Here is an 18,691-nt window from a genome sequence, read left to right on the forward strand (position 1 = left end):
ACAAAATGTACGTTAACATCACAAAATGCAGGTTAGCATTACAAAGTGCAGGTTAACATTACACAATGCAGATTAACTTTACAAAATGCAGGTTAACGTTACAAAATGCAAGTTAACTTTAAGAGGTGCTGGCTAGTTCATGTAAACCACATATACACCTTGACCTCTTGCTGATCCTCGGTACAAACCCACCGTCTCACATTTTAGGCTCAATTATTTAAAATGGATAATACAGTGGATTTTGGATGTAGGTTTGCTCGCTGAGCTGAAAGGTTTATTTCCAGACGTTTTGTTATCTTACTAGGTAACATTTTCAGTGGACCTCATGCGAAGCAATGCTGAAACTTCCTGCTTTCTATTTATATATTTGGGTTTCTTTGGGTTAGCATATAAACCATATAAAAACTCAAACATATAAATAGAAAGCAGGAATTTGCAGTATTGCTTCGCACGAGGTACACTAAAGATGTTACCTAGTAGGGTAACAAAACGTCTGGAAATGAACCTTCCAGCTCAGTGAGCAAACCTACATCCAAAACCTCAACCTGAGCTACAAATCTTCTCAAAACTCGCTAATACATTGGATGTAGTTTTAACATTGCCCATAGAACAATGTATAAGAAAGCTCCATTGACTGGAATGCTCAGTGGGCAGTACCTGTTTCAAATATGAATGACAAGGAAAAACATTTTACAGTAAGCATTTTACAGTTGTGCCTCAACAGTTACCCTGCCATTCTCCCCTCCTCATAATGCACCCTTAGCCTGTTCTCCCATTACCACATCCTTTGGCCTGGAGCCTCTGTCATTTAGAGCCTCCCTCCTGCCCTCTGACCTCTCACATTCAAATGAGGAAACAGAACCAGGAACTGGCCATTTGGCCCTGAACAGTCTCCTCCCCATTCAATAAGATAATGGCTGATCCCATTGTGGCCTCAATTCACTTTTGGAATACTGTGTTCAGTTCTGGTCTCCCTGCTATTGGAAGGATGTTGTGAAACCTGAAAAGATTCAGAAAACATTTTCAAGGATGTTGCCAGGGTTGGAGAGTTTGAGCTGTGGGGAGTGGAAAAAGTAGAGACAGAGACAGAGTTAATGTTTCAAGTCCATCCTGACTCTTCTTCAGCACTACATAAGCAGCACAGTTCTGAAAGAGAAATATTGGACTCCAAACATTAACTCTGTTTCTCTTTCTCCATGGATGCTGCCAGATGTGCTGAGTTTCTCCAGCATTCTCTGTATTTGTTTCAGATTTCCAGCTTCCGCAGTATTTTGCTTTTGCAATTGTGCTTCCTTTTATTCCTACCATAATCCCCTGGGATTTGCTCCCAGCATTTGTTGCCAACCCCATTCCAAGCTGAATTCCCGAAATGTTTCCAACATTCCCGTTAACGGCAGCTACTGGGTCAAATTGCAGTGCTTGTCTCTGAACTCTCTCCTATATCTTTCCATTCTTTTCCAGGTTGGATCATTTTTTATGATCAATTTATGTCTAGTCGTCATAGCCACCCAGTTTTCCGAAACCAAGCAGCGTGAAAGCCAGCTGATGAAAGAGCAGCGGGTTCGCTTCATGTCCAACGCCAGCACACTGGCCAGTTTCTCTGAGCCGGGGAGCTGCTATGATGAACTCCTCAAGTACATTAGTCACATGGCACGGAAGGCCAGGCGTGAGGTGGTGCGTGTGTGCCACCTAGTGGTGAGCCGGAGGAGCCACCAAGCCGGCGGCAGGACCGGGCCAGGCCCACAACCCCACAAACGACGGAAACGCAAGCGGGCATCCTCTGTCCACCACCTGATCCACCATCACCATCACCACCACCACTACCATGTCAGCAACGGGAACCTGCGGGCCCCCCGAGCCGGCCCGGAGATCAGAGACGCGGAGACTGACCCTGCCCACCACAGCACCGCCAACCGGCTCATCGTCCTGCCCTCACCCCTGGCCAAGCTGCACCCTCTCCCAGCGCCCGCCGCTCCCTCCAACACTGAGTCCGTCCACAGCATCTACCATGCCAACTGCCACATCGAGCCGGTGCAGTGCAAGTCCTCCCTCAGGCAGGGGGCAGCAGACGGAGGCCAGAGGACGACCGATGTCAGGAGTTACCCAACCCTGCAGCCAGGCTCCCAGCACGAGGTGATCAACCTCAATGGCAACGGGGAGAAGACCCTCAAGGATGCAACCATGAATCCTGACAACGCAATGGCAAATCTCAACATCCCGCCAGGACCGTATCGCAAAATGCATCGACTCCTAGAAACACAGAGTGCAGGTGAGCAAATCAGAGCCTTGCCTTGACCAGAACCAAGGGCACACTTTGTGAGTGACAATGTTTTAAGACAGACCCTCCCCTAGAAAACAGACTCGTTAATAACAAAGTGTCATTTTCCTAGACTTCCTTATCACTCCAATAATTCCTGGTGAATCAGAGACGACAAAATTAAAACATTATATTTTGGGTCAGTAGCCCATAATGACCACAAAGTGATAGATTATCTGTTAAATACCTGCCTGACATTTCATACCATTTGTTTGAGGGCTCTGCGGTAGTGTCCATATCTCTGGGCCAAAACATTTGGGTTCACGTATAAAATCATGAGGGGCGTAGATAGGATGAATGCATGTAATTTTTTTTCCCAGGGATGGGGAATTGAAAACTAGATAGGTTTAAGGTGAGAGGGGAAAGATTTAAGGACCTTAGGGACAACGTCTTCATGCAGACAGCGGTGTGTCTGTGGAATGGGCTGCCAGAGAAAGTGGTTGAGGCAGGTACAACAGGAACGTTTAAAAAAACATTTGGATGGGTACATGGATGGGAAAGATTTAGTATGATATGCACCAAATGCGGGCAATTGAAAAAGGTTGAGTGGGTGCCATGGTCAGCATGGACCAGTTTGTGTCGAAGGGCCTGTTTCCATGCTGTATAATTCTATGACTCTAAGTTCCACTGTTTCCCTCACCTTTGTCAAATCAGGTTGTTTAAAAATACCTAAAACGAAGAAATGAGGAGATAGCTTCAAAAATTACTGATAGTGAGTGGGTCTGCATCACATGCAACGTGGTGGCAACGGTGGGATTGTTATTAAAATATCTCAATACAGCTAAGGTTAAAAAAAATCCATTCAGCCAAAGAATATGATTGGCTCACATCAAATGCATATCCATTTGAGAATGCAGGAAGTCAAACATTTCCTGTTCCATGCTGTCGACCCTGGGTTATTTTCCATTCGGGGAAACTGTGAGGAGCAGTAAAACATAACCCATTTCATCCCATCCTGTAGATTAGACAGGGGTATCATTGTTTGTAATGGGGGAGGGTGTAATGTCACTGTAATAGTCGGGGGGGGGGGGGGTGTCATTGTTTGTAATGGGGAGGGGGAAGGTCATTGTTTGTAATGAGGAAAAGGGGAATGTCACTGTAATAGGAGTGGGGGAATGTCACTGTTTGTAATGGGGGAGGGGGAAGGTCACCATTTGTAATAGCGGAGGGGGAATGTCACTGTTTGTGATGGGGAGGGGGACAGTCATTTTTTGTCATGGGAGTGGAGGAGTGTCACTGTTTGTAATGGGGGGAATGTCACTGTTTGTAATGGGGGGAATGTCACTGTGATGGGGGAATGTCACTGTTTGTAATAGGAGTGGGGGAATGTCACTGTTTGTAATGGCAGAGGGGGAATGTCATTGTTTGTAATGGAGGAGGGGGAATGTCACTGTTTGTGATGGGGAGGGGGAAGGTCATTTTTTGTAATGGGGAGGGGGAATGTCACTGTTTGTAATGGCAGAAGGGGAATGTCACTGTTTGTAATGGGGGCATGTTGCTGTTTGTAACGGGAGTGGGGGAATGTCACTGTTTGTGATGGGAGGAATGTTGCTGTTTGTAATGGCGGGAATGTCGCTGTTTGTAATGGGGATGGGGAAGGTCATTTTTTGTAATGGGGAGGGGGAATGTCACTGTTTGTAATGGCAGAAGGGGAATGTCACTGTTTGTAATGGGGGCATGTCACTGTTTGTAATGGAGGAGGGGGAATGTCACTGTTTGTGATGGGGAGGGGGAAGGTCATTTTTTGTAATGGGGAGGGGGAATGTCACTGTTTGTAATGGCAGAAGGGGAATGTCACTGTTTGTGATGGGGAGGGGGAAGGTCATTTTTTGTAATGGGGAGGGGGAATGTCACTGTTTGTAATGGCAGAAGGGGAATGTCACTGTTTGTAATGGGGGCATGTTGCTGTTTGTAACGGGAGTGGGGGAATGTCACTGTTTGTGATGGGAGGAATGTTGCTGTTTGTAATGGCGGGAATGTCGCTGTTTGTAATGGGGATGGGGAAGGTCATTGTTTGTATTGGGGAAGGAGAATGTAGCAGTTTGTAATGGGGTTGGAGGGAAAGTCACTATTTGTAATGGGGATGGGGGAATGTCACTGTAATGGGATGGGGGTGTGGGGAGGGAGCGAAAATCACTATAATGGAGGAGGGGGGAATGTCACTGTTAACGTCTGCAGCATTTCACACCCAGACAGAAAGTTGGATTTTCCACATTATCCAGCCGTCCTCTACTCCTCAGATTGTTCCCAATTTGGCTTATTGCCCAATCCCCTCGGTTTTTCAGGTGCCAGACATCAGTCACAGTGACCAGAGTGAGTCCGTGCAGTACTATCAGGTCACCTTAGAAAGCAACTCCTTCTTCCTTCTCCCATTTGGATCAGTATCTCTCCCAATCCCTTTGCTGACGGCGGTTTCCCTGACCCTCACTGTCAACAGAGTGAGAAAAACACTGCTTAGTATAATGCTCAGCTTTTTATCTTTGGTATTTTGACGGTTGCCTAATAGTGGGAGCCTGCTGTTATACCCCATATGCAGTAATGTCTTGCACACTCATTCCAGTGGGGGTTAGTTTACATGTTCTGGCAATTTGGTGTCAGGGTCAGTGTTAGCAAATTTGGTGCTTATTTTCTGGAACAGTGCCAGACCTGGGAACCCTTTCCCAGCTGAAGGCAGTTCAGTAGCTCCCATGATAATAAGCCTAGTGCTGCTCAAAGGCAGCGCTGGTGAGAAAGGTCCAGATCTGAAAAGCTTGATTTATCATCCATCAGCTTTAAAAGAGGGAGAAAAAAAGAATTAAACTCCGCAGGTACTGATTTCGAAACCAGCTCTGCACATGAACACTGCTCCTAGTTAAAGAAATCAGGCCCAACACATTCAAATGTTCTGATAACCCAAGCTGTAAGTGCATGGGAAGCTGATAGAGAATTCTGTTCACACACTATTGGTGAATAAAGTGCTGTTTAATTCCAGTTTAAACAGTAACAACAAATCCCCTTAGTACGAATCATAATGGAGCTCAGCAATTTGCAGTTAAACAAGTTGCACTGTAGTCTTCATCCTTCATCCTAGTCCTCCATTCCTTCACACAGCAGCTGAGATGACTCAAGAATAATCTTCAGCCCACAATTAAGCATTTTCTAATCACTAAAATTGACTTGAATTAATGGTCCAATTATGAATTGAATGGTAACCTAGGGGTGACCAAAGGGTTCAGATAAAATCAGAGATTGTTCGAGTGAACTCTGGGATTGTACAGTCTGCAACTCAGTCTGACAGAGTTTGGCAATGGGCCATAAATACTGGCTCTGCCAAGGGCACCCATTCTCATGTACAAATGTACATAGGGCCTGAGGAATGTCGAACAGAGAGACTTAGGGGTTTAGGTACATAGTTCCTCCAAAGTGGCATAACAGGAATACAGGATGGTGAAGTATGCATTTCGCACACTTCATTGGTCAGACCATTGAGTATAGAACTTGAGACATCATGTTCCAGTTGTACAGGATGTTGGTTAGACCACCTTTACAATTGTGTTCTGGTTGCGCTACTATTGGAAAGATAGTATTAAATTGGAGAGGGTGTACAAAAGATTTACAAGGATGTTACTGGAACTGGACGGTTTGAGAGGCTGGATAGGCTGGTACTTTTTTCACAGGAGCACATGGAGATTGAAGATTGACCTCACAGAGGTTTACAAAATCATGAGTATAGATAAGGTGAACAGCAAAGGTCTTTCCCTAGGGTAGGGTGCTCAAAACTAGGGGGCATATTTTTAAGGAATTAGGAAGAAGATTTAAAAAGCACCTGAGTTTACACAGAGGGTGGTTCATATGTGGAATGAATAAATACAATTTTGTGTATCACAAGGTGCAGGCAAGTCTCTGAATCTGGGTCGAAAGTCATGGAGTCTAAGTTGCATCTGTAGGTACATGTAAAGAGGTCAATAGCAAACTAATTTGTCACATTAAGGCAAAGTTTCACCAACATTTTTGGTAATGTTTCTGTCTTGCTCTTTCATAAATTAATGCTTGAGTGGTTTTGTGGCTAATCGATCTCACTGCCATTTCAGAATGTTCACAGTGTTATCATGGGTCTTCCCATGAGTCATCCCATGGGTCTTCCCATGGGTCCTCCCATGGGTCTTCCCATGAGTCATCCCATGAGTATTGCCCTTAGGTTTTTATAAGAAGAAGGAAACAAAGCAGAGCATCAGATGGTGACCTCACACCAACATTTACAAATAGTGCCACGGCTGAGTGGGTCAAGTAGATATTCAAGTCCAACACCTGGCTCCAGCTGGGATGGTCAGTGACGAGCAGATCAATACCAGTGACAGCCTCTCAATTTTGCCACCAAAAAATGCAGGGAAGGGCTAAGTGAAGGATGTAAAATGCCTTCTGGACAGGAAAGAGTTACATTTGATACCTGACTCAAGACTCTTGATAACTCATATGTCTTTGGATCTGTCTTCCTCAAAAGGAGGTGGAAGCAGACTCTGAGGCTGGTGTAGATAAGAATTTGATAAGCAAGGAGATGAAAGGTTATCATATGTATGTGGGAATGTGGACTAATCAAATAAGTCATGGCCATATTGAATAACAGAACAGGATTGGAGGGCTGAGTGGCCTACTATTGCTCCTATTTGCATGTTTACATGCATGTTACACAACCCAATGTCCAACAAGTCACAGTTGCACCAACTATAGTCCCACAAAGCATAAAGCTTCTCCCACAGACCAGGTCACAGAGTCATCAATTCATCCATGCTGACCAGATATCCTAAGTTAATCTAGTTTCTTTTGTTAGCATTTGGCCCCTTTACCTCTAAACACTTCTAAAGGCATCCAGGTGTTTTTTAACTGTTGTAACTGTACCAGACTCCACCATCTCCTCTGCCAGCTCATTCCATAAACGCACCACCTTCTTCATGATAAGGATGCCCCTCAGGTCCCTTGTTAATCTTTTCCCTCTCACCTTACAGTATGCTGTCTAGTTTTGAACCCCCACCCTGGGGAAAAGACCATGGCCTGTCACCTTATTCATGCCCCTCATGATTTTATAAAACTTGGTAAGGTGACCCCTCAGATTCTTATATTCCAGTCAAAAAAGTCCCAGCTTATCCAGCCTCTCCTTTTAACTCAAACGCTCCGGTCCTGGCAGCATCCTGGTAAATCTCTTCTGTACCCGTTCCTACAGCCGGGCAACAAAAATTGTACGCAGTACTCCAACAGTGGCCTTAACAATGTTGTGTACCTCAACAGAAAGGAAACATTTCAGAAAAGCTTATAAAATGATTAAGTCAATAAACAATGCTGCTTTATTCAGTGAGAGCCAGCAAAGTGGAGCTATAGGGAAGTTATGCAAAAGAGGAAACTGGTACATTCCCTGCAGTTGATACTTCAGGTATGTGCTTTAATCAGAAATACTGTTAGTACTAATAAATGGAAACAGGGTAAACCTCAGAGTCTGTTTATTTGGACAAGTATGATCCCAGTTAGAAACAGAAAATGCTGGAATCACAAGCCGCTCAGTAAATTCATCATATTCCGTCTCTATTAAAAAGTTACTGACCTGTGATGTTACCTCTGTTCCTCCATCCAGTGATACTACCTGGCCTGATGAGTGTCTCCAGTGTTTTCTGATTTTATTTCAAATTTCTCAGCATCTACTGTCTTTTTGTTTCATGCAATTTTGATTTTTAAAGCATTAAACATCCCAATGTGATTACTCTGTTGCCAGGCCATTGTAAAAGCTCCTGCAAGCTATCCGGTCATTGCCTGCCCTATGGCTCTCCCGGTGGAACAGCTGACATCCTGAACTGCGACCCGCAGAGCTGCCCCATTTGCATCAGGGGCAGTGAATCCGAGGTGAGGGAGAATGAGACGCTGGATTCAGACAGCGAGGGAGTGTACGAGTTCACCCAGGACACCCACTACACTGATCAGAGAGACCCTCAGCGCAGTCAATCGCGAGTAACCACAGCAAACAAGTGCTGGACGTTTTGGAAGCCGGTCTGTGACACTTGCCGTAAGATTGTTGACAGCAAGTATTTTGGTCGGGGAATTATGATTGCTATTCTCATCAATACATTGAGCATGGGGATTGAATATCACGAACAGGTGAGATACAATAAGTTACTTCTGTAACCTTCAAATGCTTTTATCTTTCCTTTGGGCTTAAAATAAGCAAGAGTCATCTTACTTTTCTATTTTAGAGCTAACACCTGGAAACCCATTGTCTAAGATAGATTGAGCACAACGTTACAATGCATTTCATCAAGTCATGTCATTTGTGCCGATGCACTGTCTTTCACTTTTCGATGAAACATGCTGTAGGTAGAGACGGGGACAAGACCAAAAGTCAAGAGGTGTTAATATCTTTAAACTCTCGGATTTTTATTTGGTGTAAATTAGTAAGCACCCACTTTTAAGTTTGAAGACTTAAGGGATGAAGTTGTACCAGGTCAGAATGTCAAGCCAACTGGAATCACTTGCCCAGTCCAGGATACATCTGATGTTTAAATCTATTGAAGGCAGTGGGATTGAATATCAAATAGGGAGTATGAAAACAGAGAGGTTTTGCTAAAACTGTACACGGCACAAGTCAGATCATAGCTGGAATACTGTGAACAGTTTTAGTTCCCTTATCAAAGGAAAGATATACTAACCTTGAAGGCAGTCCAGAGAAGGTTCACTCGGCTGATACCAGCTATGGAGGCATTGTCTAATGAGGAGACGTTAAATATCTTGACGTATACTCATTGGAGTTCAGAAGAATGAGAGGTGACCTTATTGAAACGTAGAAAACTTCTTAGTGAAGTTGACAGTGTGGATGGCGAAAAGTTGTTTCCCTTTTTGGAAGAGTCTAGGGCCAGAAGGCGTAATCTCAGAATAAGGGTCACATATTAAAACCGAGATGAGGAAGAATTTCTTCTCTCAGAAGGTAGTGAATCAGAGGAATTCTTTGTTACTGAGGGCCATCAAGGCTGGGTTGTTACATATACTCAAGGCTGAGACAGATAGATTTTTATTCAGGAAGTGAATCAAGGTCTATGAGGATAAGGCACAAAAGTGGAGTTGAGGATTATCAGATTAAGCATGATTTTATTGAATTGCTGAGCAGATTCGATGTGCTGAATGGGTTATTTCTGCTCTTATGTTTTATGGTCTTATGGTGTACTGGATATCCAATATGATATCACCTGCCCTACATCTCTGTTTATGTCCAATTCACCCTCTCAATATTCTCAGTTTATAGCAACCATTCCTCACAAGGACACATTTCATAATGTTGAAGAATGCTGTTAGCTGGTGATAAATTAGGAAATGTAACAGGAATAGAGGAGGAATGCATGTTTGTTAGAGGACATGATAGTTGAGGTTACCTCAGTACCAGGCAGATACAAGCTGCTGAACCTCTTGAGGACCACCTCTCCCTATTTCCCCTTTCAACACATTGAGTCCATAATTACTGCGCACAGGGGCCATCTATTGGAGGGAATTAGCAGCTGTGAATGTGAAGAGTTCCAGTTGCAATAATGTGAAGTCCGCAGCGTGTTTAAGGACTCAGAAACTTCTGATTTAAAATTTGGAATTTTATCTCCTCCTCTCTTTCTCTGCTGCACTTGGTCAATCTTCTTGATCATGTTTTGTCGCAATAAACACCTATAAACCCCTTAAGGATTAAAGGTGCTGTATAAATTCAAATTGTGGCCACATAAGAAACCCCTTAGGCATTAAAGGTGCCGTATAAATTCAAATTATTGCTGCATAATTGATGAACAGACTTGCTTTATTTTTTGTTTGGGGATTGAAGGTAATTATGAGTACCATCAAATTTGAATACAGCACTCAGTTTTCTGCAAATACTACCTTCCTGACTCCTCAGCAGGACATTACTGTACCCTCAAGGGCAGCTTCATGATTCAAACATCTGGATCATTCTCCCCATCCTATTGGTTACACTGAACTCTCTCTGTTCTCTAAAGTTAGTAGAATCAATACACTGTGGGCTCAGGTGAGGCAGGGAGATGGCAAAACCTAATGCCACTTATAGCATCATACAGCACAAGAACAGACCCTTCAGTTCAACCAGTCCTTGCCGACCACAATCCCAAACAAAACTAGTCCCACCTGCCTGTGCTTGGCCCATATCCAAACATTTCTTATTCATGTCCTTATCCAAATGTCATTTAATAGTTATAACTGCACCCATATCCATCACTTCCTCTAGACGTTAATTCCACACACGAACCACTCTGTAAAAAAAAGTGCCTCTCATTTCTTTTTTAAATCTTACTCCTCTCATTAGATTAGATTCCCTACAGTATGGAAACAGGCCCTTCGGCCCAGCAAGTCCAGACCAACCCTCTGAGAAGTACCCCACCCAGACTCATTCCCCTACTCTATATTTACCCCTGCCTAATGCACCTAACACTATGGGCAATTTAGCATGGCCAATTCACCTGACCTGCACACCTTTGGACTGTGGGAGGAAACCGGAGCACCCAGAGGAAACCCATGCAGACACGAAGAAAATGTGCAAACTACACACAGTCGCCCAAGGCGGGAATCAAACCTGGGTCCCTGGCCTGTGAGGCAACAGTGCTAACCACTGAGTCACTGTGCTGCCCTCCCTTCAAAATATGCCCCTAGTCTTGAAATCCCCCACCCTAGGGAAAAGCTACCTGCTTTGCACATTGTCTATAGCCCTCACATTTTATCAACCTCAATAAGGTCACTTCTCAACCTCCTATGGTCCAGTGGAAAAAATTCCCAGTCTATTCAGCCTTTCTTTACAACTCAAACCCTCTGTTCCCAGCAACATCATGGTAAATCTTTCCTGAACCCTCTCCCGCTTAATAATATTCAATTTTTTAAAATCAGTCATGTCAATGAGTGACATTAATATCAATTGCAATCTTCTACTATGCATTTTAGACATAGCTAAAATGAAAATATGGTCCCTGGCTTCACTTAAATATCACACTATACTTAAAATCATGTTTGGCAAATCTTCCATTCACTGAGGATAACTTGAATGGATAAGTACTTTCAATGTAAACTTCCATCAATAAAATTACATTCTTCACAAGTCTTTCAAAATGAAATTCTGGGGTTTTTCTTTGACAGGTCAGTAGACAGACCTATCTTCAATCCTCAATTGCCATATCTTTGCAGGAAGGGCAACAGAAACTGTTCATGTACAGAAATATCATAAATTTCATGAAGCTTAAGGTACAGCAGGGTCTCTACATGACGAATCCCTAACAATCAGAGAATGGGTTGTCAACTCTGATTGGCTATATCCTTGAAGATTTCCTCATCTCCTGTCTTGAATCACTCTTCCCACAGCTGATCTTTCCTCACATCCCCTGCTGTTGCCAGTCAGACAGTATACACTAGTCAATGGTGAATAAATTGATGAATTTCAATGGTCCATCAAACAGCCTTTTATCCAACCTGTGCTCTTGTAACAATCAAAGAAACAAAAGTGAAAAATGAGAAGCAAAACACAACCAAAGAAAGTCTTTTGCTTAGGGGAAAGACATTTGAAATGCATTTGGAATTATGGTGTTAGGTTTCCATTTTCTAATAAAATTTTCATAATCACAAATTACAACAAAGTTTTCCAAAAATCACAGCATTAGGGCAGGATCTGACAAATAGGGCTAACTTTGGCAGATTTTTAGTCTGTCAGTGAATTGAGGGATAAGTGGAGTTGAGGCAACACTCAATGTGCCACGTGACCTAGGCATGCTACTATTTCCTATTTACTTTTCTTATCTCATGGATCATAATTTGTGGGCAGCACGGTGGCACAGTGGTTAGCACTGCTGCCTCACAGCGCCAGAGACCCGGGTTCAATTCCCACCTCAGGCGACTGACTGTGTGGAGTTTGCACGTTCTCCCCGTGTCTGCGTGGGTTTCCTCCGGGTGCTCCGGTTTCCTCCCACAGTCCAAAGATGTGCAGGGTCAGGTGAATTGGCCATGCTAAATTGCCCGTAGTGTTAGGTAAGGGGTAAATGTAGTGGTAAGGGTATGGGTGGGTTGCGCTTCGGCGGGGCGGTGTGGACTTGTTGGGCCGAAGGGCCTGTTTCCACACTGTAAGTAATCTAATCTAATCTAATAATTACTTCTTTTACTCTTTTTCATAAATTGTGTCCCTGATGGATTTAAGAGTGGTGACCTGGTGCAATTTTAACAATGAACTGAAAATGAATTTACCTTGAAAATACAAATTTTTAATCAGGCACCTTGGCCTCCAGCTATAAAGAATTTCATTGACAATCACTGAAGATGGTTTTAAGAATTAAACTGAACTATTTGCCACTTTTATTGCTATACACTAATTGATGCGCACAGTGTCAATTTTTATTATAAAATTAACACAAGGCACATCTTGTCAAAACTTCTTTTATCTTGCACTCATCAGAGCAATTCATAAAAATACAAATAAATAAAATTTAAATTTTACAAATTTAATATCATTTAACCCTTAATGCTTTATGAGAAGAAAATGATGGTCAATTGGCAAGTGGACATTGGTAATTAAGATTAGATTACTTAGTGTGGAAACAGGCCCTTTGACCCAACAAGTCCACACCTACCCACCGAAGTGCAACCCACCCAGATCCATTCCCCTACATTTACCCCTTCACCTAACACTACAGACGATTTAGCATGGTCAATTCACCTAACCTGCACATTTTTGGACTGTGGGAGGAAACTGGAGCACCCGGAGGAAACCCACGCAGACACGGGGAGAATGTGCAAACTCCACACAGCCAGTCGCCTGAGGCAGGAATTGAACCCGGGTCACTGGCGCTGTGAGGCAGCAGTGCTAACCACTGTGCCACCATGCTGCCCACTAATGACGATTGATAGTTAACTGACAGGCATTAGCTAAATTTTAAATGAGGCAGATTGTCTTCCTTTCAGGCAGAAAGAACATGTGTATGCACTGTACCTGAATCAATGCCTTCGCTGGTGTATTTCTCCAGGCAATTTCTTGACCAAGCAGGGTCAACCAGCCTGGTTTCAAATGTTAAAGAAAACTGATAGTTCACTGTCAGCAATCATTACCTGATGCATTTTGGTTCACATGCCAACAAATCAATACTGTCCTCTCATATATTATAAATTGTGCTTTTTACCTTAAATTGGTATTCTTGCAAATTGTTGCAAAGATGTAAAGCTTGGACACAATGTCCTTTTTCAGCAAATGCCTATTTGAATTAAATATTTATTGATATATAAACCATTAAAGCTGCATATACTATTACCTGTCTGTTGGAAGAAAATGATCTCAATTTGAATTGGCAGAATCTCAATTTTGACCTGAAGATGTGGCTCATTCATTTGATTCAGGGAAACTGTAATTTAAACCATGTAAATGATTGTGGGAAACACAATATACTTTATTTGAATGGAATCCACATACTTTTCAAGCTCCCCATTCTTGCGTACTAATGCCACCAGATTGTGTTGACATCATTGGTGGTATGAGTATCTGGCCATATTTACATACCATTACAAAGACCGCTTATTATTCCCTCTATATGATCACACAGCTCTGCCTCTTCCTGTACTATCTCCTGCTGACATCCTCATGATATGTTTGTTATATCACAACTCCAGTATTCCAATGCCATTTGCTGACCTTTAGGGTGTAGGTTTGCTTGCTGAGCTGTAGGTTTGATATGCAGACGTTTCATTACCTGGCTAGGTAACATCATCAGTGGCGACCTCCAAGTGAAGCGAAGCTGTTGTCTCCTGCTTTCTATTTATATGTTTGTCTTGATGGGGTTCCTGGAGTTTGTGGTGATGTAATTTCCTGTTCGTTATCTGAGGGGTTGATAGATGGTATCTAGATCTATGCATTTGTTTATGGTGTTGTGGTTGGAGTGCCAGGCTTCTAGGAATTCTCTGGCATGTCTTTGCTTAGTCTGTCCCAGGATAGATGTGTTGTCCCAGTCTAAATTTTTTGACTGGGACAACACATCTATCCTGGGACAGGCTAAGCAAAGACATGCCAGAGAATTCCTAGAGGCCTGGCACTCCAACCACAACGCCATAAACAAACACATAGATCTAGATACCATCTATCAACCCCTCAGAAAACAAACAGGAAATTACATCACCACAAACCCCAGGAACCCCATCCAGGAGAAAGATATAAATAGAAAGCAGGAGACACCAGCTTCGCTTCACTTGGAGGTCGCCACTGATGATGTTACCTAGCCAGGTAATGAAACATCTGGATATCAAACCTACAGCTCAGCGAGCAAACCTACACCCTAAACCTCAACCTGAGCTACAAACCTTCACAAACCTTGCAAAAATTTGCTGACCTCCCACACTTCACCTTTTTTGAATTTGAACTTAGGTAAAATTCTGCTGCTTACATCTTGTCTCATGCCAAGCCTTGTTCACCTATGAACCCTGTGTTCACTGGCGTACCTAAGCCCAGGTCCAGTGAGGCCTCAATTGTAGGATGATCATCATTGATTACAAATTTCCTTAATAATTGTAGTAATGGACTTAGTGACAAGGTTAACCCTTTCCCATGTTCCTTATGGCTCCCCTTATCTCTGTATCACACCCCACAACCCGTCATGGTTTCAGTGTTTCTCCAATTCTGTTTTATCTTAACGGGCGTTGATTGGTGCCTGAGCAGCTACCTAGGCTCAACATTCAGCAATTCCCTCTGCTTCCCCACTCCCTCCTGTTTTAATTAGCACCTTACTTTGACCAAGCTTCTGATCATCTGTCCAAAGCTATCCTTATGTGGCTCAATGTCATGTTTAGTTTCATAACATTCTCTTTGCGATGCTTTATCATATTATTATAGATGCTAGTTCTTGTCAAAAAAAAAATCCTGCCTCCTCACTTATTTTTAATTTATGCTTTCCAAGGCTTTTGGCCATGGTGTTGAAGAGATTCACCTTCAGTGTTGGAGCATTCAGAAAAATTCCTGGCAGGTGGACAATCTTACTCGACAAGTCAAATTGAAATTAGTGACTTTTTTTCAGAATTCATTCATGGGATATGGATATTGCTAGGCCAGCATTTATTATCCAGGAGAAAGAGGTGGGGAGCTACCTTCTTGAACCAAAAGAAGTCCTTGTAGGAATACCCACTATGATGTTAGGAAGTTATGATGATGGCGGGTCGGTGTGGACTTGTTGGGCCGAAGGGCCTGTTTCCACACTGTAATGTAATCTAATCTAATCTAAAGAGGGTTTGAATCATAGAATCTTTACAGTGTGAAGCAGGCCATTCAGCCCATCAAGTCCACACTGACCCTCTGAAGAGCATCCTAGCTGGACACACACCCCCAACCCTATCCCTGTAACCCTACATTTCCCATGGTCAATACACCTAAACTGCACATTTTTAGACTGTGGGAGGAAACTGCAGCATCTGCAGGAAACCCATGCAGACACGGGGAGAATATGAAAACTCATCACAGACAGTGGGTGGAGGGTGGAATCGAACCCAGGTACCTAGCACTGTGAGGCAGCAGTGCTAACTACTGATCACTGTGCCACCATATGCCAATCTGGTAGCAGCATTTCCTGAGTTTATGTGTGTAGAGCTTGGTAAATCACATCTTCGTTGCTGTGTCCATTGAGCATTCTAATCTTTCGGACCATCTGATGCTCACTTTGATGTTTCCCTGACAAGTTTAAAAGAGAATCCAAGCTCCTTCCTGAGCTGGTGGTCAAATCTCACCATAAAATCTCGCTGTCAATAGTTGACCCAGACACAAACCGACGACTGTGACATATTAACAGAGGCCTTTGTAGTGAGTGTCACTGTTTATAATTCTACCACACTATCAGAAAGAGTAAGTGAAGTGTGAAAAGGTGTTGACAAGCCATTAACAACCCCTCTGATTGGGCCACAGACTTCAAATCAATCTCTTCTGTGGCTCTGAGTGATGCAATAGAATTAGAATGGAGCCCATGGATCTGCTTCACCATAACATACAATTCATTTCCATAAGACTGTTGCCTCATTGAAGTAAGTTTGCCACAAGTGTCTGTGTTGCAAGTTAAAGAGCAGCTGAATGTCAGTGATATCTGTTAATGATAGATGCTCATTCAGTTATAGAGTTGTAGTGTCATACAGCATGGAAACAGACCCTTCGGTCCAACCAGTCCAGGCCAACTATAATCCCAAACTAGCCGTCTGTGACTGTCCAGTTGCTTGTCTATTCCACTAACAGCAAACTGCCTTCCATGGTAAAAACAGAAATTGTTGGAGGAACTCAGAAGGTCTAGCAGCTTTCTGTGGAGGGAGAAGCCGCCTGATATGGCTCACTTCTTCAGAACGGAAGGAACTTGGAGAGGTGATAGGTTTTGTGCTGTTGAGGAAGAGGAATTGGAGTGTTGGGAGAAGGGGGACAGCGGGTAAACTTACCCCAGAGCAAAACGAGTGTTAACGGTAAAGAGAAGTAATACAGATGCAGAGTAGGTGTTAATGTTGGGAGAGAATAGCAGATATAGGGCAGTTCTCATGAGAGTACGCCCATGCAAACAAGGCACTGAGGTTGTTTGGTGGGGGGGGGGGGTTGAATCAAAGTGAAAGACAAAGTTTACAATCAAAGGTTGTTGAATTATAGAATCCCTGCAGTGTGGAAGCAGGCCATTCAGCCCATCAAGTCCACACTGACCCTCCAAACAGCAACCCATAAAGACCCACCACCCTACCCTATATCTCTTCATTTCCCATGGGTAATATACCTAGCCTACATGTCCCTGGACACTATCGACAATTTAGCATGGCCAATCCACCTAACCTGTACATCTTTGGACTCAGGGAGGAAACCGGAGCACCCCAGAGGAAACCCACGCAGACACTGGGAGAATGTGAAAACTCCACACAGACAGCCACCCAAGGATGAAACTGAACCCAGGTCGCTGGTGCTGTGAGGTAGCAGTGCTAGCCACTGAGCCACCATGCCACCGTTTTGAGCTCAATATTGAGTCCTGAAGATGTAAGTCATAAATTGAGGTGCTGGTTGTCCTGCTTGCATTAGGTTTCACACTACTGTAGGCCCAACTCAGAAAAGGTCACATGTCAGCAAGGTGGTATTTTGAATTGGAAAAAGATTGGAGTCATTTTTGAGGACAGAGCAGGTGCGTTCTGCAAAGCGGTCACCCATTTGCAAGTCTGCATTTGGTCTCAGCAACACAGAGGAGACCACATTGTGAGCTGCGATTACACTAGACTAAATTGGAAGAAATATGAGAAAATCTTTTTTTGACGCATTGAAATAAAAAATGGGTTCACTGGCAATGTCTGAATGTGTTCTGACCATTTCATACACCTATAAGCCATATCAAATGGTGACAGCACAGTTCAGTTGTACCACACAAGATAGCCTAGGTGTTAACTGAACAGAATGATTGATTGTATGCATATTTTATGAAGCGCTTGGCGGAACCAAGGAGTGGGACTTGTATCAGGTCAGTATATTTCTCCCCTCAAAAAAGAACAAGTCAGCTCTGATGAATACCAAACCTCAGCAGGTCTCCCAGTTCTAACAAGCATATCGAGCAACACCATTTGATATACTATTCATATTTTTTCAGCCCAGCATAAAGAAACAAAAAAATTCTCGCAGTCACATAGAAATAATTATGTGAATGTAACAGATAGGCTACGAACAGTGTGTTTTTCATTCCATGACAGTAGGCACTCTGGGAGTGGAACTAAATGAGAGAAAACTAAAATAAATTAACAAAAGTTCCAACTCATATCTGACAATAAAAAGGACAGAATATTCAACTGGACTGTCACAGAATTCTCAGTGTAATTGTTACATTTTTGTCTCTTTTCAACAGCTACTCCAGATTTTCTTTTTTAACTGTCAGATTTTAGACTGCTCTCATATACAAGTTCCAACTCCTCGTGTCTTCAAACGTATCTGCACCAGCCTTTGCTGAGCAGTTTTAGCAAACCTGTAAATGGGACCTCACAAATTGGCAGCCACATTATCTACACGACAACAATGACTAGTTTGGAATTGCTCCAGTGAAATGCTAGTGTGATGGGCCAAGTGGCCTCAAGCTGGGCTGTAAACATTCAAGATTGTGTGGGGGAGTTATTTGTAATTTCAGTCTTTCCTCCTCAAATTCTGTCAAAACATGGTGGCCTTTCAAATCCTGATATTTCAGCATGCCTTTAAAAAGATTCCCTGATGAAAATGTGACAAGAGTATTTGGTCAGGGATCCTTAGTTATCTTTAGTTGTAATCAGAGTCTTCCTTGTTTGCATATTTATGTAGATCCTGAATGGCTGTTTTGTATTTGACTTACATCCAAGTGCAATACAATTTGTGAATAATGGAAATTTCCAGATAAT

The 18,691-nt window shown here is 43.0% G+C and overlaps 1 protein-coding gene across 8 annotated transcripts in view; it reads left to right on the forward strand.

Moving 5' to 3' along the window:
• The window catches only part of cacna1g (calcium voltage-gated channel subunit alpha1 G), a 611,364-nt gene that overhangs the window by 393,248 nt on the left and 199,425 nt on the right, over positions 1-18,691 (forward strand). For all 8 annotated transcript variants that reach the window (XM_088000446.1, XM_088000447.1, XM_043714394.2 and 5 more), the window contains exons 8-9: positions 1,462-2,269; positions 8,058-8,437. In XM_088000446.1, the coding sequence (XP_087856572.1) occupies positions 1,462-2,269; positions 8,058-8,437 (1,188 nt within the window). The remainder of the gene's footprint in view (positions 1-1,461; positions 2,270-8,057; positions 8,438-18,691) is intronic.

This window comes from Chiloscyllium plagiosum, unplaced genomic scaffold (assembly GCF_037043375.1).
Source record: "Chiloscyllium plagiosum isolate Xiang-an unplaced genomic scaffold, Cpla_swu_hap1 HiC_scaffold_25, whole genome shotgun sequence".
NCBI classification, from domain to species: Eukaryota; Metazoa; Chordata; class Chondrichthyes; order Orectolobiformes; family Hemiscylliidae; genus Chiloscyllium; species Chiloscyllium plagiosum.